This window comes from Phacochoerus africanus, chromosome 5 (genome assembly GCF_016906955.1).
Source record: "Phacochoerus africanus isolate WHEZ1 chromosome 5, ROS_Pafr_v1, whole genome shotgun sequence".
NCBI classification, from domain to species: domain Eukaryota; kingdom Metazoa; phylum Chordata; class Mammalia; order Artiodactyla; family Suidae; genus Phacochoerus; species Phacochoerus africanus.
This window is the reverse complement of record NC_062548.1, coordinates 102,159,394-102,176,944: the sequence shown is the minus strand read 5'-3', so window position 1 is coordinate 102,176,944 and position 17,551 is coordinate 102,159,394. Positions and strand designations below refer to the sequence as shown.

Genomic DNA, 17,551 nt, shown 5'->3' with positions numbered 1-17,551 from the left:
GGGCTCTGGGGTCCAGGTGTGCATGTCTTTTGGGAGCAGTGCAGCAGTATCTCCCTCCCTGGGAGGCCAGCAATAGCGATGGCTCTTGGTTACCTTGGTGGCAGAAGCTGCGGATTTCTTCTGCGGAGGAGGCTGCTGAGGTCCATGTCAACAAACACGACACAGTCCTCTACTGTGCAAGATGAAGGGATTCCACACTGTCTTGGGGGCTGCTGAAGTCATCAGTGACCAGAACTGCCAGGCTTCTCTGCAGAGCAGGCCACCGATGACCGCACTGGTGTCCACCATGTGGCTTATACTAATGGCCTCCCCCCTTCTCTCTTCTTAGTCATTCTCAGATGTCTCAGCTAATGCTCATCTCCTCAGTGATCGTTTCTGTACAGTTATCCTCCAGTTTTTTCTGCACTGTGTTGCTGTAAGTTCCTATTTGACTCTTGCAGTCCTCCCAGGGGAACTTTAATCTATTGATAGCTGTCTAATTATTGTTTCTTGTGGGGTTAAAAAATCTGGCTTGTCCTCCTTTATCTTGCTGGTGACACTGTCCATTTTGTCTAGGTTGTTGTCGTAAAGTTTTTTATAATCTCATTATCCTTTTAAGTTCTATGGGATGGAGCTATAGTGATGTCCCCTCTCACATTTCTAATACTGCTAATGTAGCTCTTCTTTTTGTCCTCATTAGTCTGGCTTGGGGTTTATCAATTTTATTGATCTTTGCAAAGAACCAATTTTTGATTTAATTGATTTTTTTGTTTTGTTTGCTTATTCATTGATTTCTGCTTTTATGTTTATTATTTATTTCCTTCAGCTTGTTTTGGGCTTATGTGCTTTGTCTTTTCCTAGTATTTTTTTAAGGTTGGCGTTCAGATCATTAATTTGAAACTTTACTTCAGGTGTCATCATTTATTGGTAATATACATTTGGCTGACAATGAATTCAGCTTTTGGCTGAGAATGACCTGTGTTTTTTGCCTGAAAAACTTTACTGCCCTCTTTGGAGAGATATTTCATTCTTATAGAATTGACGTAACAGTTTTCCCCCTTTCAGTATTCTACCAAGATGTCACTCTGTCTGGCTTATGTAGTGTCTGATGAGAAGTTCCTATGTATGTAAATGTTTCTTTTTCTTTGTGCTCAAGATTTCCTCTTTACTTTTGGTTGTTAGCGCTTATACTACTATAGTGTACTTTAGTAGGCTTTTCTTATCTTTCTTTCTTTTTTTTTTTCTGCACCCTGGGCACGTGGAGGTTCTCTGGCCAGGCCACTGTAGTGACAGCATCGAATTCTTAACCTGCTGTGCCACAAGGAAACGTCCCATAGGATTTTCTTTGTAATTATCTACTTGTAGTTCACTGAGTTTTCTAGGACTGTGATTTGTTGTTTGTGTGTTAATTTGTACAATTTGTATTTATCTTCTAGTATACTAATTCTTTTCTGGGCTATGTTCAGTAAACTGATAAACTTGTTAAAGGAATTCTTTAAATATGATAGCATTTTTTCTAACATTCATCTTTTATTTTTACGCTTTTTAAAAATGTACCATGTCTCCTTTTTTTTTTTTTTTTGTCTTTCTAGGGCCATACCCATGGTATATGGAGGTTCCCAGACTAGGGGTCAAATTGGAGCTGTAGCTGCCGGGCACAGCTACAGCCACAGCAACGTGGGATCTGAACCATGTCTGTGACCTACACCACAGCTCATGGGAACACCGGATCCTTAACCCACTGAGCGAGGCCAGGGATTGAACCCACGTCCTCATGAATACTACTCGGGTTCGTTAACCACTGAGCCACGACAGGAACTCCTATTTTTATGCTTTTACTTCTATTTAAGTTCCCTGTCTATTTGTGCGTGTCATCTGCCTGTTCAACTAGATCTTTTAGTATATTAATATGGTCTCTAGTTGGTCAGGTTTGGATTTCATTGTTCTGGCTACCTTCAGTGTACCACTGTATTGGAAGGCCTAATATTTCATGTATTGCCTTCAAAACTTTGAGCCTCACAGGACTGCAAAGGCTTAACTGAGTTTCCCTTTTTTTGCCAGATAAAATCCTTCACCCATCAGGAAAGGCTCCCCACTTGGCTAATTCGCCAAGCACCCCACCCAGTCTTCAACCTAACGAATTGCACTTCCCTGCCAGCACACAGTTTATTCACACAAGCCAATCACATCCTCCCATGGGAACCTTCTTCCAGAACCAGGGCACACCTTATCCTCTTGTTACACCAAGCTGCACTTCCACAGCCCCTACTGGGCTCACAATTCCCATGCACCACAGAGCCTCTCTCCACATTTTGCCCTTCCCCCTGTGATAGAATAGTGTGGCACGTCCATGGTGAGGGCACATGGGGGTTCTTATTTGTCCTGCTCCAGTCCAGTCTTAGGTAGGCTTTATGTGCCTGAGCCTAAGCATTGGAGCTCCCACAGCAGTTCTGGTCTGGGAAGAACTCTCTTGTCACAACCAGTCTCTGTCTTGTGTAGCCTTTGATCAGTAGGTTTCTTGAGTGTGAAAAATTTCCAGTCAGTCTCCACTGCCCTTTGCCCCTCCCCTCTCCTCCCCTCCTCTCCCTTTTTTTTTCTTGTCAGCCGCACCCATGGCATATGGAAGTTCCCAGGCTGAGGATCAAGCCTGCACCATAGCAGCAACCCAAGCCGCTGTAGTGACAGCACCAAATCCTTAACCCACTGTGCCACAAGGAAACTCTCCATATATTTTTCTCTTGTGAATTTCACTTTAATTCTGTTGTATTCAGAAAACATACTTTGTTTTTTTTAAAAAAAAAAAGACACAAATTTTACATTTTGAAGATTTGATTGGCGCTGACCCCAGTATATGGTTTGTTATGGCGAATGGGCCATGTACTCTTTAAAAGAACAGATTTTGCTGTTAGGTATAATGTTCTATAAATCCTGCTTGGGTCAAGTTTATTGATAGTGTTGTCTTCTGGAGCCTTACTGATTTTCTGTCCAGTTCTATTGTTGAGAGAGTGGTATTAAAAGTCTCTAGCTAGGACTTCCCTGGTGGCACAGCAGGTTAATGATCTGGCATTGTCACTGTGTTGTGAATTCAGTCCCTGGCCCAGGAATTTCCACGTGCTACAGGCATGGCTGAAAGAAAAAAGAACTTTAGCTATAATTGTAGATTTTTCTGTTTTTCTTCTCAATTATATTAGGTTTTTGCTTTAAATACATTGACTGTTATTAGGTACATACACATTTAGGATTAGTCGTGTTCTCATGATAAACCAACCCTTTTAATCTTTGTGTCACACTTATTTATGCAGCTTCCTTGTGGCAGAATCTAATTTTTTTCCTATTAATATAACTCCAACCCAGATTTATTTTATTGTTTACATGATATATCTTGTTTCCATCCTTTTATTATGTTCAGAATGGTCTTTTTATAGGCGGAATACAGTTGGATCTTCGTGTGCGTTTGTGTGTGCACGCGTGCACGTGCTTTTTAGGGCCATACCTGTGGCATATGGAAGTTCCCAGGCTAGAGTCGAATTAGAGCTGTAGCTGCTAGCGTACTCCACAGCCACAGCACTGCCAGGTTGAGCCGAGTCTGTTATCTACATCACATTTCATGGCAATGCCGGATCCTTAACCCATTGAGAGAGGCTAGGGATCAAACCTGTGTCCTCATGGATACTAGTCATGTTCTTTACTGCTGAGCCACAACAGGAACTTTGGATCTTTTTTTCTTTTTTTAAGACAGTCTGACAATCTCTGCCTTATACTTGGTGTATTTAGACCACTTATCTTTAATTATTTAACCGTATATTTCTCAGTTTAAATCCATTATCATCATGAATTTTCCATTTATCCCATTGTTCTTTGCCCTCCCTTTCTTTTTCCTTTTTCTTTTTGGAACCATACTCGCTACATATGGAAGTTCCCAGGCTTGGGGTTGAATTGGAGCTACAGCTGCCGGCCTGGACCACAGCCACAGCAACATGGGATCTGAGCCAAGCCTGCAACCTATACCACAGCTCACTGCAACACCAGATCCTTAACCCACTGAGCGAGGCCAGAGATCAAACCCTTGTCCTCATGGGTACTAGTCAGGTTCATTAACCACTGAGCCACAATGGGAACTCTTGTTCTTTGACCCTTTTGATCAATTTTTTTTATCTCTAGTAGTGGCTGACTAATTAAACTTGTTTTGTTTTGTTTCGTGATTTATGCTTTAACGTACCACAGTTTACCTTCAAATCTGATACCACTTAGATCACAAAGATTTTAAGAACCATGAAACAATATACTTGTAGTTCTCCCTGTTCTTGTACTTGCTTTTGTTGTCATACGTTTTATTTATGTCCATGTTCGAAATCCCACAGTGCAGTATTTTTACTTCTTGCTTTAGGCAATCAATGCTCTTTTAAAGATTGCGCCCCTCCCCCATATTTATTATTGTTAGTTTATTTATTTAAATTTTTTTCATTTCTGCCCTTCTTCATCTCTTTGTGTAAATTCAAGTTTTCATCGCCAGTGGGGGATTTCTCAGGTTTCCTGCTCTGGCTCAGTTCTTTCTGATGGAAACTTGTGGCAAATGTATTTGGATTCCCCTTATGTCTAGAACTTCCAGGGATCCTAAACAGTTTTCCCAGCCCACTGTTGGCCATTAATGATTTGGTAAATTTTTTGTTGTTACTGCCTTTATTTTACCTGTTTCTTCTATGCCCTGCCAAAGTAAAAGTAGTTAATGAGTCTTGTCTTTGCTTAGCAACTTAGGTATTTAGTTCATCTGGTTGTCTTGTAATCTTAGCTCTCTGATGTACTAAATAGTGGGTGTGGTTTTGTAAATTATCTGTTGTTGTGTCCCCCCCCCACCCCCCATTTTTAGAATGGGGATGACTTCTCTTGTGAATTTCTTCTTCCTAAGCAGGACCTGAAATATGCAGAGGAACCTGAAAAATCCAAAGTGTAAAATAGCAGTCTTTCTTCTCCCTTCATGCAATGGAGTCCTTTGCCATAGAAACTCCTTTCAGCAATGGTTATTTCCTGGCTGTTGTATCATTTAGACTTCAGTTGCAGGTAACAAAATTGTAGGAGCTATTTTAAACAGAATAGGGTTGAATTTTAGAAATTAGACGCTTAAAATCATTAATAGGGTTGGAGAAGTAGGCTCAAGCTGGACCTCAGAACAGTTCCACAGAAATGGTTCCACAATTGAACTCTTACCTCTGCACCATATGGAAACTGAGAAGGTGCTGGATTAACTTATGAGCCAGGATCATACTATTTTAGCCATGATTTTTAGATCAGGAAAACTCTAGCAGAGCCTTTGGCTCTAGGACAGTTTTGCACCTCCTACTTCTACTGCAGCAAAATGGATCCCTGGTGCACCATCAGCTCTACGCCTGCTTAATTCGCTTCTGAATTTAGGTCTTATACACATACATCTGGTTGGCAGAAATAAATCACAAGAGAGTCTTGGAAATAACAATGTTTGGATTTCTAGCCTTTGCAGTATAAGAAAGTAAACTAGGAGGAAGTTGGAAAGAATACTGAGCAAGGCATAATTAGAGACAACAGAATCCATTTTTGTGAACTAGGGGGAGGGTTTTTTTTTTGTTTTTGGCTCTGCCTACAGCATGTGGAAGTTCCTGGGTGGGGGAATCAGACCCAAGCCTCTGGAGTGACAACGCCAGATCCTTAACCTGGTGGAGTTGCCACAAGAGAACTCCCAGAGTGAGCTAGTTTGAAGAGGAAGAGAGTTCTAAAGTGTATCAGAAGACTCCAGACCTCCAGGAGGGCTGGGGATCCAAGTTTTGATGCTTCACAGCCAGGACTTGGGAAGCTGAGAACAGCAACTGACCCCAAAATGGCAGTACTCTGGCATACAAGTTCTGCTGTCTCTACCACAAATCTTGCTTGATTCTGTTCTACCCTGACTCTATCAGTAAGTGTCGTGTATTTAGGGTCTATTCTTAGAACACTCCACTTGTTACCAATTTTTGTCTTAGAGTACATTGGAGTATAAGTGAAAGAAACTTCACCTACTTTAGAATAAAGAATATTTGTTTTGGTTATATGTGTTAGGGTTCTTATTTGCTAAGTATGGAATTTACTATATCTAATTTAAGCCAAAGGCATGTAGGCTATTAGGTTCTCATAAAATCTGTGGTAAGACTAGAGAACCAGGCCTTTGGATGCCATAGAAACAGTGCAAACACCCATTCCCTCTGGTGCTTGGAATCCATGTCAAACGTGGGTGCCAGAACAGTCAGTGCATGGGCCCTCAGAACATGATATCTCTACCAGAGTTCTTGCCACACTGTCCAGATTCCCGTCTTGCAGCTTTATCCTGATGTTGCCCATTGTTTCTCTCTCTCCCCCCCCCCCCCCGACTTTCTTTCCTTTTTTTTTTTGTCTTTTTGTCTTTTTTGTTGTTGTTGTTGTTGCTATTTCTTGGGCCGCTCCCGCGGCATATGGAGGTTCCCAGGCTAGGGGTTGAATCGGAGCTGTAGCCACCGGCCTACGCCAGAGCCACAGCAACGCGGGATCCGAGCCGCGTCTGCAACCTACACCACAGCTCACGGCAACACCGGATCGTTAACCCACTGAGCAAGGGCAGGGACCGAACCCATAACCTCATGGTTCCTAGTCGGATTCGTTAACCACTGCGCCACGACGGGAACTCCCGACTTTCTTTCTTGATAATCAGAGTATAGTTGATTTATAATTATTAGTTTCTGGTGCACAGCAAAGTGATTCAGATATATGTATTTTATATATACATATAGAAAATCCGAATATACTTTTTCATGTTCTTTTCCATTATTATAGGGTATTGAATCTAGTTCCTTGTGCTATACGGTAGCACCTTGTTGTTCTGTTTTATGTATGATGATTTGTATCTGCTAATCCCAAACTCCTAATTTATCCCTCCTCCACTCCTTTTCCTCTTTGGTAACCGTAAGTTTGTTTTTTTTTTTTTTTTTTTTTTCCCAAAGTTAGTGAGTCTCTGTTTTGTAAATATGTTCACTTGTATCATATGTTAGATTCCACATATAAGTGATGTCATATGGTATTTGTCTTTCTCTTTCTGACTTCCTTCACTTGGTATGATAATCTCTAGGTCTATCCATGTGCTGCAAATGGCATTGTTGCATTCTTTTTTGTGACTAATAGTCCATTGTAGATATACACCACATTTTGTTTATCCATTCACCTGTCAGTGGACAATTAGGTTTCATCTATGTCTTGCCTATTGTAAATAGTGCTGCTGTGAACATTGGAGTGCATGTATCTTTTCAAATTAGAGTTTCTTCGGATATATGCCTAGGAGTGCGATTGCTGGATCACATGGCACTGATGTTGCTCACTTCTGTATCTAAATGTCATTCATGTTTGTCAGCCTGGATAAACCTGACCCATATGTCTGTGTCTTGTTTAAAAGGGTGTTTTGTTTTGTTTTATTTTTTGGAGGGGGTGGGGCAGGGAATGTGGTTAAAGCTTCAAGGAAGATAAGCTAGAAGTGGATTCAAAATGGGTGTATAGTTTCTGCCATCACCTGCTTCTTTGACTACTTAACATCTATCCTTGTTTTCTATACATGCTTCCTTTCCATATGTCAACCTTTAAACAGTAGTAACTACCCTGAATCATGAGAAAATATGGTACTCTTTCCTCAAATGGGGAGGCTTCAATTTAATATCACAGCATTTATTTCTAGTTGATATTTCTTCCTCTTTTGGTTTTAGTCAAAACCCTGTCTTTATAGCTTGTAACTTCTACATTAAGTTGTAAAGGTAAAAAAAAAAACCCACCACCAACAGACCTTGTATAAAAATAGAAAGTGAATTGGGTGCAGAAGAAAAATAGTTACACAGAGCAAGGAAGGAAGTATAGCTTCTTTAGTCTTCCTTTCTCCATTTGTGAAACTCCTCCTGAGGCCTCGCTTGTCATTCAAAACAGACCCCACCCTCACCCCCTTGGTATCTTAGATGATCGGAGTTTGTAGTCTGGTGGAGTGACCCAAACTTTTACTCCTTCTGAGCCCTGGGTTGGGTTAGAAGCAGTGTTCTGTGGAAATAAGTCATTCGTAAGTCTGTGTGTGGTATTGCTAGCCAATGCATTTCAGCCAGAAAAGGCAAATCATATTTAGAATAATTGTCTGTTCAATGAGAATAGATAGCTGCTATTCTGGGATGCTGAGAGTTTAGTCTAACTGACATGTTCCCAGGAAAGGTGCCATGATGGAGGCCCAGTGTACACTGTTCCTTGCAGATGAGACACTTGGGGTGATCAGACAAGATTTGTGAGGGGACATCCCTGTGGTGGCATCCACTTTATGTGTCCTTTGAGCAATCTTTAGGCGGCCAGGGGAAGAGGGTGGCTGATAGCCGTAGAGGAGACCATCTTAGGCAACTGATAAGTGAGAATCTCCTTTGCAGAGGCGCCTTTGTGGGCATGGGGGCACAGAAATTCTCACACCCAGGCCTACATTCAGGTGTTTGTCCCGCAGCTGCTTTTCTAAGACTCATTGTTACCAGTCCTTTCAAGTCCCTGGTAACTGTAACAAGTAAATAGCCATTGTCACTACATGGGTATGGTCAGTACCTCTGGCCATCTCTTCTGCAACTCAAACCCTAGTAGAAAACCACATGTCCGTTCTGATGTTCTGCCCTCTGAAAGGATCTCCCTTTGCTGTGTTTCAGAGTCACTCCTGCTTGGGGCTAAAATGCTGCAGCAGGATAATTTTGGTTGGTGCCAGTACAGCATGCAGAGCCATCTGCCACATTCAGATTTTTTCCTTCTCAATTGATGTGTCATAGGGAACTCCCATAAGGTCAGAGTGAGGATTGAGGGAGAAATGATACTGCATCAGGAGTGGGCACACTGAGACCTGACCTACACTTCTTGATGAGAGGCCAGGGGTATAGCTGATTAGGACTTTAGGGCTTAGATAAAATCTGGCTTATGAGGAAGCTTGGGTTACACGGTCACTTGGTTTTCTTTCTCAGGCTTCTAGGTAAATTGCATGCTAGGGGCTCTTTCCCAAAGGAATAATAGTCAGGCAATAAAGAGATCTTGGCCTGCTTAAAACCCTAAGAGACTGTGCCCCAGATGTCCTGTGAGGTCTTGCTGATTTCCTCACACTATCCCTCTGACACTTTCAGCTCCATTAGATTGCTTGTTAAATTGGAGAAAATTGTATTTACTTTAACTGCAGTCCAAATGCCAGCTGTGCCAATCTGTTCCTGTAAGGAGACTACATTTGTTGAAGTTGCCACCCAATTAAGTTTAAAATAATTTCTTTTTTCTAAACTCCATTTATTTTCTCTTTAAACCAAACAGGTGAGTTAAATGTGGAGGTGATGGGAATGGCATAGATTTTGTACATATGGGTCATAAACAGACCCCTAGCTGCCCTGGGGTCTGGGAAGTACTGTTTTAACTGCAGCCCCACTGGTGCATTAGGGCAGATCAGGTAGGAGTCAAAGAGTGCTGCTGAGTCACCTATCTGTAAAATTTGCCTCAATAGCTAAAAATCGTGAATATTATCAGCCACTATTTTGATCTGCCCTGATTTGCATCTTAGATGCCCAGCAGATCTCTTTCACAGAGGGAATGAATATATACTGTGGTTGTAGGTCTCGTAGGTAGAAGCTCTTTTGGTCATTTTTTGAATAATTATGAAATATAGCAGGCAAGCTTCCTATTTTTCTAATAGGTACCACACTTATGTTCTTTTTCAGATATTTAGGTTTTCATTTTATTTACAACAGAAAGATCAAAATAGTGCAGTTTTGAAAAGAATGAGAAATATTATGGCAGAGACCATATGACACTCAGTTGTAGGTGGCAACTTTGAAAGTTAAAGAACTCAGGCCAGATTGATTTAAATATCATTTCTAAAAATTGTACTTCAATTCTACCTATAGCCCAAGAAAAACTTCTATAAGTCATCAATTATAAGTCATAAGGTTTATAATTTTTAATGGGATGGCAGTTGAGAGATGGACTGTGTTGTATCAGCATCTCTAGCTGAATAGAACATGTTTGGGGACCCTTTGCTAAGAGTTAATGTCATTAATTTCAGTTTTCTCAAACATTTCTAGAATGCAGCTTCCATGTAGATATTTGCCTTGATATTTTAGAGAACTGGTTTTAAAGGAAAGCAGTTTCTCTCAGTAGCTTGTTTTCATTATCATATTAAATATTTTTTCAGCTCCCTTGGAAATCATTGACTAGCATCATTGAATATTATTACATGTGGAAAACTACTGACAGATACGTGCAGCAGGTAATTTTTTCATATTGCTGTCAATACAGTTTCATCAAAATGAACTTTCTATTTATACATTAATGTTTCTTAGAATATACTTAGTGTAAATTTTTTGTTTGCTTTATTTTTTCTAGACCATTTTAAACTACATGATTTCATATCTTTAACGTATAAAGATTTTAGTCTTAATATTTTCTTTACTTTAGAACCCATTAGGATAAATATTTTGGAAAGACAGCAGGGAAAGATGCCACTAGAGAGGTATTATTTTCTTTGCAGGTGCCTGGTGATTCATCTCTTTGTGAGTACGGTTGATGGGAATGACTTAGGATGTGTTAAAGGTCTTCCGAAACCTCCTGTGACATTTGTGGGGTTGTACCTCCTAAATCTTTGACTTTAACTGTAGTAGTTAATTAATTAATTTTTAAACTGAAGTATAGTTGATTTACAATGCTGTGTTAGTTTCTGGTGTACGGCAGAATGATTCAGTTTTATATTTTTTTTCCTTCTTTCATATTCTTTTCCGTTAAGGTTTATTACAAGATGTTGACTAGAGTTCCCTGGGCTGTACAGTAGGACCTTGTTGTTTATCCCTTCTATAGATAATAGTTTACATCTGCTTGTAGTAGTTAGTCTTTACTAATTTGATGCTTTGTACGTAGATACATAACCTTTTTCCCAAAATTATCTCTAAAAATAAGAAACCACTTATTTTTAAAAATCCTTCCCAAATGTCCCAAACTGAGGTAATCTCTCAATTAATCTATTTTGAGTAATATTACTTTTGGGGGGAAAGTACATTTTTCTCAAGTGACCTCAGTCAGTACTTGTTTTTGTATTTTTCTAGTCACATGTTAGAACTGGTAAAGAAAGTAAATATGCAAGTATATTTAACACAGACATTATTTTTCCTAAGTATGTGATCACCCAGTGGCAAGTGTTGGATGCTATAAAAATACAGTTTAAGGATCACTTTAAATATTAGCACATTGAGTTATTGAGATGGTGAATAGATATGAATAGATAGCCCATGGCTTGTTGAAAAATTTCCAGTGTCAACGTCATGTGTAATTCAGAAAGTGCTTGTTTCAAACCCTGGGCAAGACGGTTCTTTAGGACGTTAGTGCACCATCTCTCTTTTGATGGCTTTCAGAATAAAGTTGCTATTCCTGCCCACCCCCATCCCCCCCAAAGTGTTTGTTTCAAACAACTTAGGTAGATGTGAAGACCATGTGCTCTTGGAAAGCTGTGTTACTCGAAGTAAAAAGAGTCTCTGAAGAGAGTGGCGATGATGGCATTAATGAAGGTTGAAAACATGTTTGGATAAAATTATTTCCAAACTTTCAGCTCCTCCTTTAAAAGTTTTGTTTCCTTAAATGTTTTTGTTTCCTTCTCATTTAAGAAGGTGGGGGATTGCCTTGCATTCTCATGTCTTCATTTTGAGTATCTACCACTCATTATTTTCCCTCCCTATTTGCATCATTGTGTTGATCAGACTCTGTTTTTGATTATATAATCTTTCCCCCATTCCTTGCCCTGTATTTGGCTCCTCTTTGGTTCCTAAAAATGAGACATGAGTTCAGCCAAGTTTTAAAGTTCACTGGATATTTCCCAACATTTAAGGGTAAATGCTTATTTAGTTGGACTTAGAGTAGTTACTGTCTTTTTTTTGCATGGACTGTGGAAACGAATCATCTCTGAATCAAATTTTCTAAAAGCAAAGATTATATGCATTTTCTCCCAGAAAGGCAGAAAAGAAATAAAATAGAAGCTAAATTTGAAAAGTAAAAATGATTATAAGTTCTGTCTCTCATCTCATGGAGAAATGGGAAATGTTGTTCATGCTTTATTTTTTTAAATTTACGTATAAAATGTTATTAATACTTGTGCTATACCTCACAATCTAGTGACTTTTTCTTACAAATTACTGGAGTTTAAGAATATGTGCGTGAAATAAAAGCTCATCTTAAAAAGGCAGTTATTGAATTATGCTTTAATATTTTTGTTTTCTTGTGAATTTTTAAGATAAATGAAGTGGTAATAATTAGTGGACATTGTGTGTAAAATATCTTATCTGTCTTTTGAATTAGAAACGTCTAAAAGCAGCAGAAGCTGAGAGTAAACTGAAACAAGTGTATATCCCAACTTAGTAAGTAATGGAAATCTTTTCAGTTTTTGCCATGGTATTAATTCTGTCAAAAATAAAATATGTATATTTTGGTCAGTTTCAGTCAAATTTGAATTTCTTTGTACATCTTATTTTCTTCCACTACATAGCACAGTTTGCTTTCCATTATAAGGCTACTACAATGATTTTTTTTTTTTTTGGCCTCCAGGGCTAGGGAGGCATATGGAGTTCCAGGGCTAGGGACCAAATCCAAGGCGTAGTTGCATCTAAGCCACAGCTACAGCAATGCTGGTTCGTTAACCCATTGTGCCCGGCCAGGGATCGAACCTGTGTCCCAGGGCTCCAGAGACGCCACCGACCCCATTGCACAACAGTGAGAACTCCACAAGGATTTTTTAAGAAAGAAAAATAGTTGGTGGGAGAAAACCCCAAGTAACCGTAGGACCAGATGAAAAATGCCATGTACCATAATTTCTATCAAAGCTGAAGGAAAACTGTTAGAAAGCTAACCTATGAAAATGTTACTTGAAGCACATGTATTTCAGAAGGCTGACAAATTTTGAAACTTCTGTATTGTATAATTTTTGTTTGGGTAATGTACATTGCCATTTGTAGGTGTGTTGTTTATTTGTTGAGCATTTTACACTGGTTGCTTGGGGAAGGGGTTAGGAAAAGTAATTAAAGCCAAACTTTGAAATGTTGGATAAGAAATTAATAGGTTTTGATTGTTTCATATGCCTAGCATTCTATCATTATTATCCTTTGGGTTTCGATATCATTGTCATATCAAAATGAATGCCAGTTTTCTTTTCATTTGTTACATTTTAAATGAATTATCTTTTTTTACAGTCTTGAGTTTGACAGTTCATTTGTTTAGGAAAATTTAGTTTATTGAGCCCCGTGTATATAGAGCTATCCTAGCTTCTTTGGGGATAAAAATGAAATCTGCTACAAAATTCTGTGTATTAATTCAAGATTTTTCACTTTTTGATCTCAGTACAGTTGTTTTATACCTAGCCTTTTTGTTTACTGAATTTTGATATATTCATACATATTCTTATATATAGCAGGCCTTATTGACAATGAATTGTGATATTTCTTATTAATCTTTTATCTCAAGTGAGAGAGCATGTAATTTATAGGGTCCATAATTTTTATTCAGAGCTGAATTGTCCCTTCTGCAGAGTGATTTCTAATATTTTAGGAAATTATATATTTTATTTGACTAAATTTATAAAAGAGCAACTCCCCAAAGAAAACAGTGTTGTGATTCATGTGTCTTAGATTTTCAAAAGCAAGCAAAACAGCTTTCTTATACTTTGCATTGTTGTCACATCAAAGGAAAAACACATTTAACCAGTTTTCACCAAGTAACCCAGACAATTGTTTCTATTCTGTTTTGTATTGACTTTGGAGTCTTGATCTAAGTCAAAGACTAAATCAAAGACCAATCTGTGGGCTAGATCTGACCTGCCACCTGTTTTTATAAATAAACCATTACTGGAATACAGACATGTTCATTCATTTATATGTTGTGTACATCTGCTTTTGTGCTGCAGTGGCAGCGTTCAGTGGTTGTGACAGAAATTATAATACCCATGAAGCTTAAAATATTTACTCTGCCAACCCTTGATCCAAGTGAATGATTTTTGGAGATTAGGATAGAGTTTCTAATCATACTTTTACAAAATTTATATGAATCATATATGTAAATAGAAGTTTGAATCAGTATTGTTGAGTTGGGTAAGAATATGAGTTCTTTGAAGAATTTCCCAATTAACTCTGAAATGCTATTTTAAAATAATAGATTAAGAATTATTATATGCTGCTATCTTTTTGAGCCTGGCAGTCTCCTATATGCAAAGCACTCTGTTCACTACTAGAGGTAGATCAGTTAAGACATTCTAGAAAACTTCCTCCTAGACTCAAGCCCTTCATTAAAAAAAAAGAAAAACACTCTGGGAATTCCTGTTGTGGCTCAGTGGTAACAAACCCAACTAGTATCCATGAAGATGCAGGTTTGATTCCTGGCCTCACCCAGTGGGTTAAGGATCTGGTGTTGCTATGAGCTGTGGTGTAGGTCACAGATGCAGTTCAGACCTCATGTGGCTGTGGCTGTGGTGTAGGCTTGCAGATGTCACTCCAATTTGACCCCTAGCCTGGGAACTTGGATATGCTATGGATGCAGCCCTAAAAAGACATTCTGGAGCCCACCTTCTATTGTGTGGGAGAGAGGTGCCAAACAGCTAATCACCCAGTGGGATGAGTACTCTGATGGAGGAGAGTTTTCGTGAGAGTTTATACTGGGGGAGAGTTATCACACTCAGTTGATGCTGTCAGGAAAGATACATTGTGGCAGTGAGTATGAGTGAACTCTAGAGGAAGGGTTAACCGGGTGATGGAGGCTTTCCAGGCTAATGGGATGGTGAGATGGGATGGGGCAGAACATGGTTGAGGAGCATAGTTATGAGAGGCAGGCAATGTGGCTGCTGTGAGGAGAGAGTGGTGAGCTGTGGGAGGCCAGCATGGTGGGCGAGGGCCAAGAGTTACCCATCTGATGAACAGTGGAAATGGATTTTAAACCAGAAAGTATCATGATCAAGTTTGTGTGTACTTTCAGATTCCTGACTATATTTTGGAAAACGGTATCAGGAATTGGGGAATGGATGTAAGGGGACCAATTACGAAGTTCCTAGAGAAGAAAGATGATAGTAACTTGACCTAGAGTTGTGGCCTGGAAATGGTACACGACTTGGAGGCGGTTGACTTGTATGGAGGGGCAGAGGGAAGATTTAGATTGAGTCCCAGGTTTCTGGCTAGCACAGCTAACTAGGTGGATTGCTGGCTATTCACCATGGTGAGAAGCTGTGGCAGAGACCCAGGTTGGGTTATTTTGAGTTTGCTTTCTCCAAAAAGAAGTGTTAAATATACTGTCAAATATATTGGTCTTAAGCTCAGGGGAAAGTTCTGGGCTAGATGTACAAATTTGAGCTTCATCAGAATAGAGTGTTGTGTTTGAAACTATAAATGAGATTTCTTTTTTCTTTTTTTTTGTCTTTTTGCCTTTTATAGGGCCAGAATTTTTTTTTAATTGAAGAATAGTTGATTTACATTGTTGTGTTAAATTGTACAGCAAACTGATCCAATACACACACACACACACACACATTGTTTTTCTTAAAATATTCTCTCCCATTTTGGTTTATCATAAGATACTGAATATAGTTCCCTGTGCTATACAGTAAGATCTTGATGTTTATCATATAATGCAGCTTTGAAAACTTTAAAAAAATGTTTGTCTTAACAGTAAAAGTTTATTCAAATGGTCACTTTGACACCAACCATTTGTTTCCTGAGGATTAATCTGTAGGTATTTGGTTTTGCAAAACATATTTTAAGTGGTTCACTTGTCTGTATTCAGTCTTTGCACTCATTTTCCCACTCATTTTCCTTTTGTGATTATTATAATTAAGGCCAGTGGTTTATTCAGTCAAATAACATTCTAGATTAAGTTGAACAACTAAAGTTGTTTTTACTCTCTTTCTTTTTTTAGGCAGCTCAACTATAAATTTGTATTAGCTCTCTTTTAACACATATATTTGGCCCCTAGGTTAATTGTTAGAAATTTTCATATTTGGACAAGGCCTTCTGACATTGTCATCCATTTGACTTTAAGGAGCCATCGTTTCTGTTAGGAGATTTTTAAAAATCAAAAATATTTTTTACATACCCTTGGAAATCGTAGTCTTTCTGAATCACCACTTTTAATTTTGTGTGTTTCCAAATGAAAACTGTAAGAGGACCAGTACATTATCTCTGTTTTAAAATGTGCTTTTGAAGCCAATTTGGGAATTCCCTTCATGGCTCAGCAGTTGACAAACCTGACTAGGATCCATGAGGACAAAGGTTCAATCCCTGGCCTTGCTCAGTGGGTTCAGGATCTGGGATTGCTGTGAGCTGTGGTGTAGGTCGAAGATGTGGCTCAGATCCCGTGTTGCTGTGGCTGTGGTGTAGGCTGGCAGCAGCTGTAGTTCCGATTAGACCCCTAGCCTGGGATCCATATGCCATGGGTGCGGCCATTAAAAAAAAAAAAAAAAGCCTATTTGTCTTCAAAAAACATTGCTGGCACAGAATAGAAGTCTAAACAATAGTCCTGTTTATACAATAGGACCCTCAGTGCACAGTAATTTCTTCTGGTGTGATGAGTATCACCTTAGAATTACATTAACAGCACCAGAAAGAAATCTTATTTTGCAGTCAGGTCAAGTTTACATATTAGACTTCACTGGTAAGTGTAAGTGTGAGAATGAAAAACAGCAAAAATCAAACCCACGAGCCTACTCCATGCTGAAACTGCAAGCGTCCTGGTAGTTCTGAATTCTTGTTATTTCACTGGCCATGGGAAGATAGAATATGGTCTGCATTTAGTCATTTAGCATTCATTTCTAACAAATGCTTTACTAATTTACTTTGCTTAATCGTCTGCCCAAGAAACACACACGAAAGCTCCTCTAGGATGAAAACTGTTTAATGCTGGCACTTTTGTTTGCTAGGCACTGTATAAATATATGTTAAATGAATTAGTGTATTGAGGACATACTGTGTACACCTGTGCAGTGTTCTTGGACATGGCTGATAAGCAGGAGGGTTAGCCTACCCTAGAGGGGAAGAAGTTAGCCATATTTGCACAGTAAATACCAAGATAATCTGGGCTGCATGTTAGTGAGGAATTATGGCCTCTGGAAATCTGATAGATGTTACCTTTTTCCTCTTAAAAAGGAATACCTCAAAATGCATGTATTAATTTTTCTAATTTCAAGTGCTGTGTAATCTTCCTCATAAAAATTCATACGTAGTAGGAATTATGATTGGTCAGTCTCCTGAAGTGCTGACTGAGAGACCTGCCCTGTTGATATGCATGGTGTCACTGTTAAACATGTGGCTTTTGTGCAGTCCCCTTGAGAGTCAGTGCGTGGAGTCAACAGCTGTCACACCAGCAGCAAGAATGGGACCGTGGTTTTCTCTAAACAAATACAACCACATAGCCTTTGGCCTAATTTATCTGCTCTGAAAATTACTTTATTTTCTCAGGAGAATTTTATGATAAATGGTAAAGCTTAATAACTTGTATCTTTCAAAAGCATTAGAGGGTGTCCTAAGGAAATTTTGCTTGGGTGGAGAAGAGA

At 39.1% G+C, this 17,551-nt stretch overlaps 1 protein-coding gene across 8 annotated transcripts in view; it reads left to right on the top strand.

The window, feature by feature from the left end:
• MTA3 (metastasis associated 1 family member 3) overlaps positions 1 to 17,551 on the top strand; it is a 229,128-nt gene that overhangs the window by 179,069 nt on the left and 32,508 nt on the right. For all 8 annotated transcript variants that reach the window (XM_047782189.1, XM_047782188.1, XM_047782186.1 and 5 more), the window contains exons 10-11: positions 10,181 to 10,255; positions 12,328 to 12,386. In XM_047782189.1, coding sequence (XP_047638145.1) covers positions 10,181 to 10,255; positions 12,328 to 12,386 — 134 coding nt within the window. The remainder of the gene's footprint in view (positions 1 to 10,180; positions 10,256 to 12,327; positions 12,387 to 17,551) is intronic.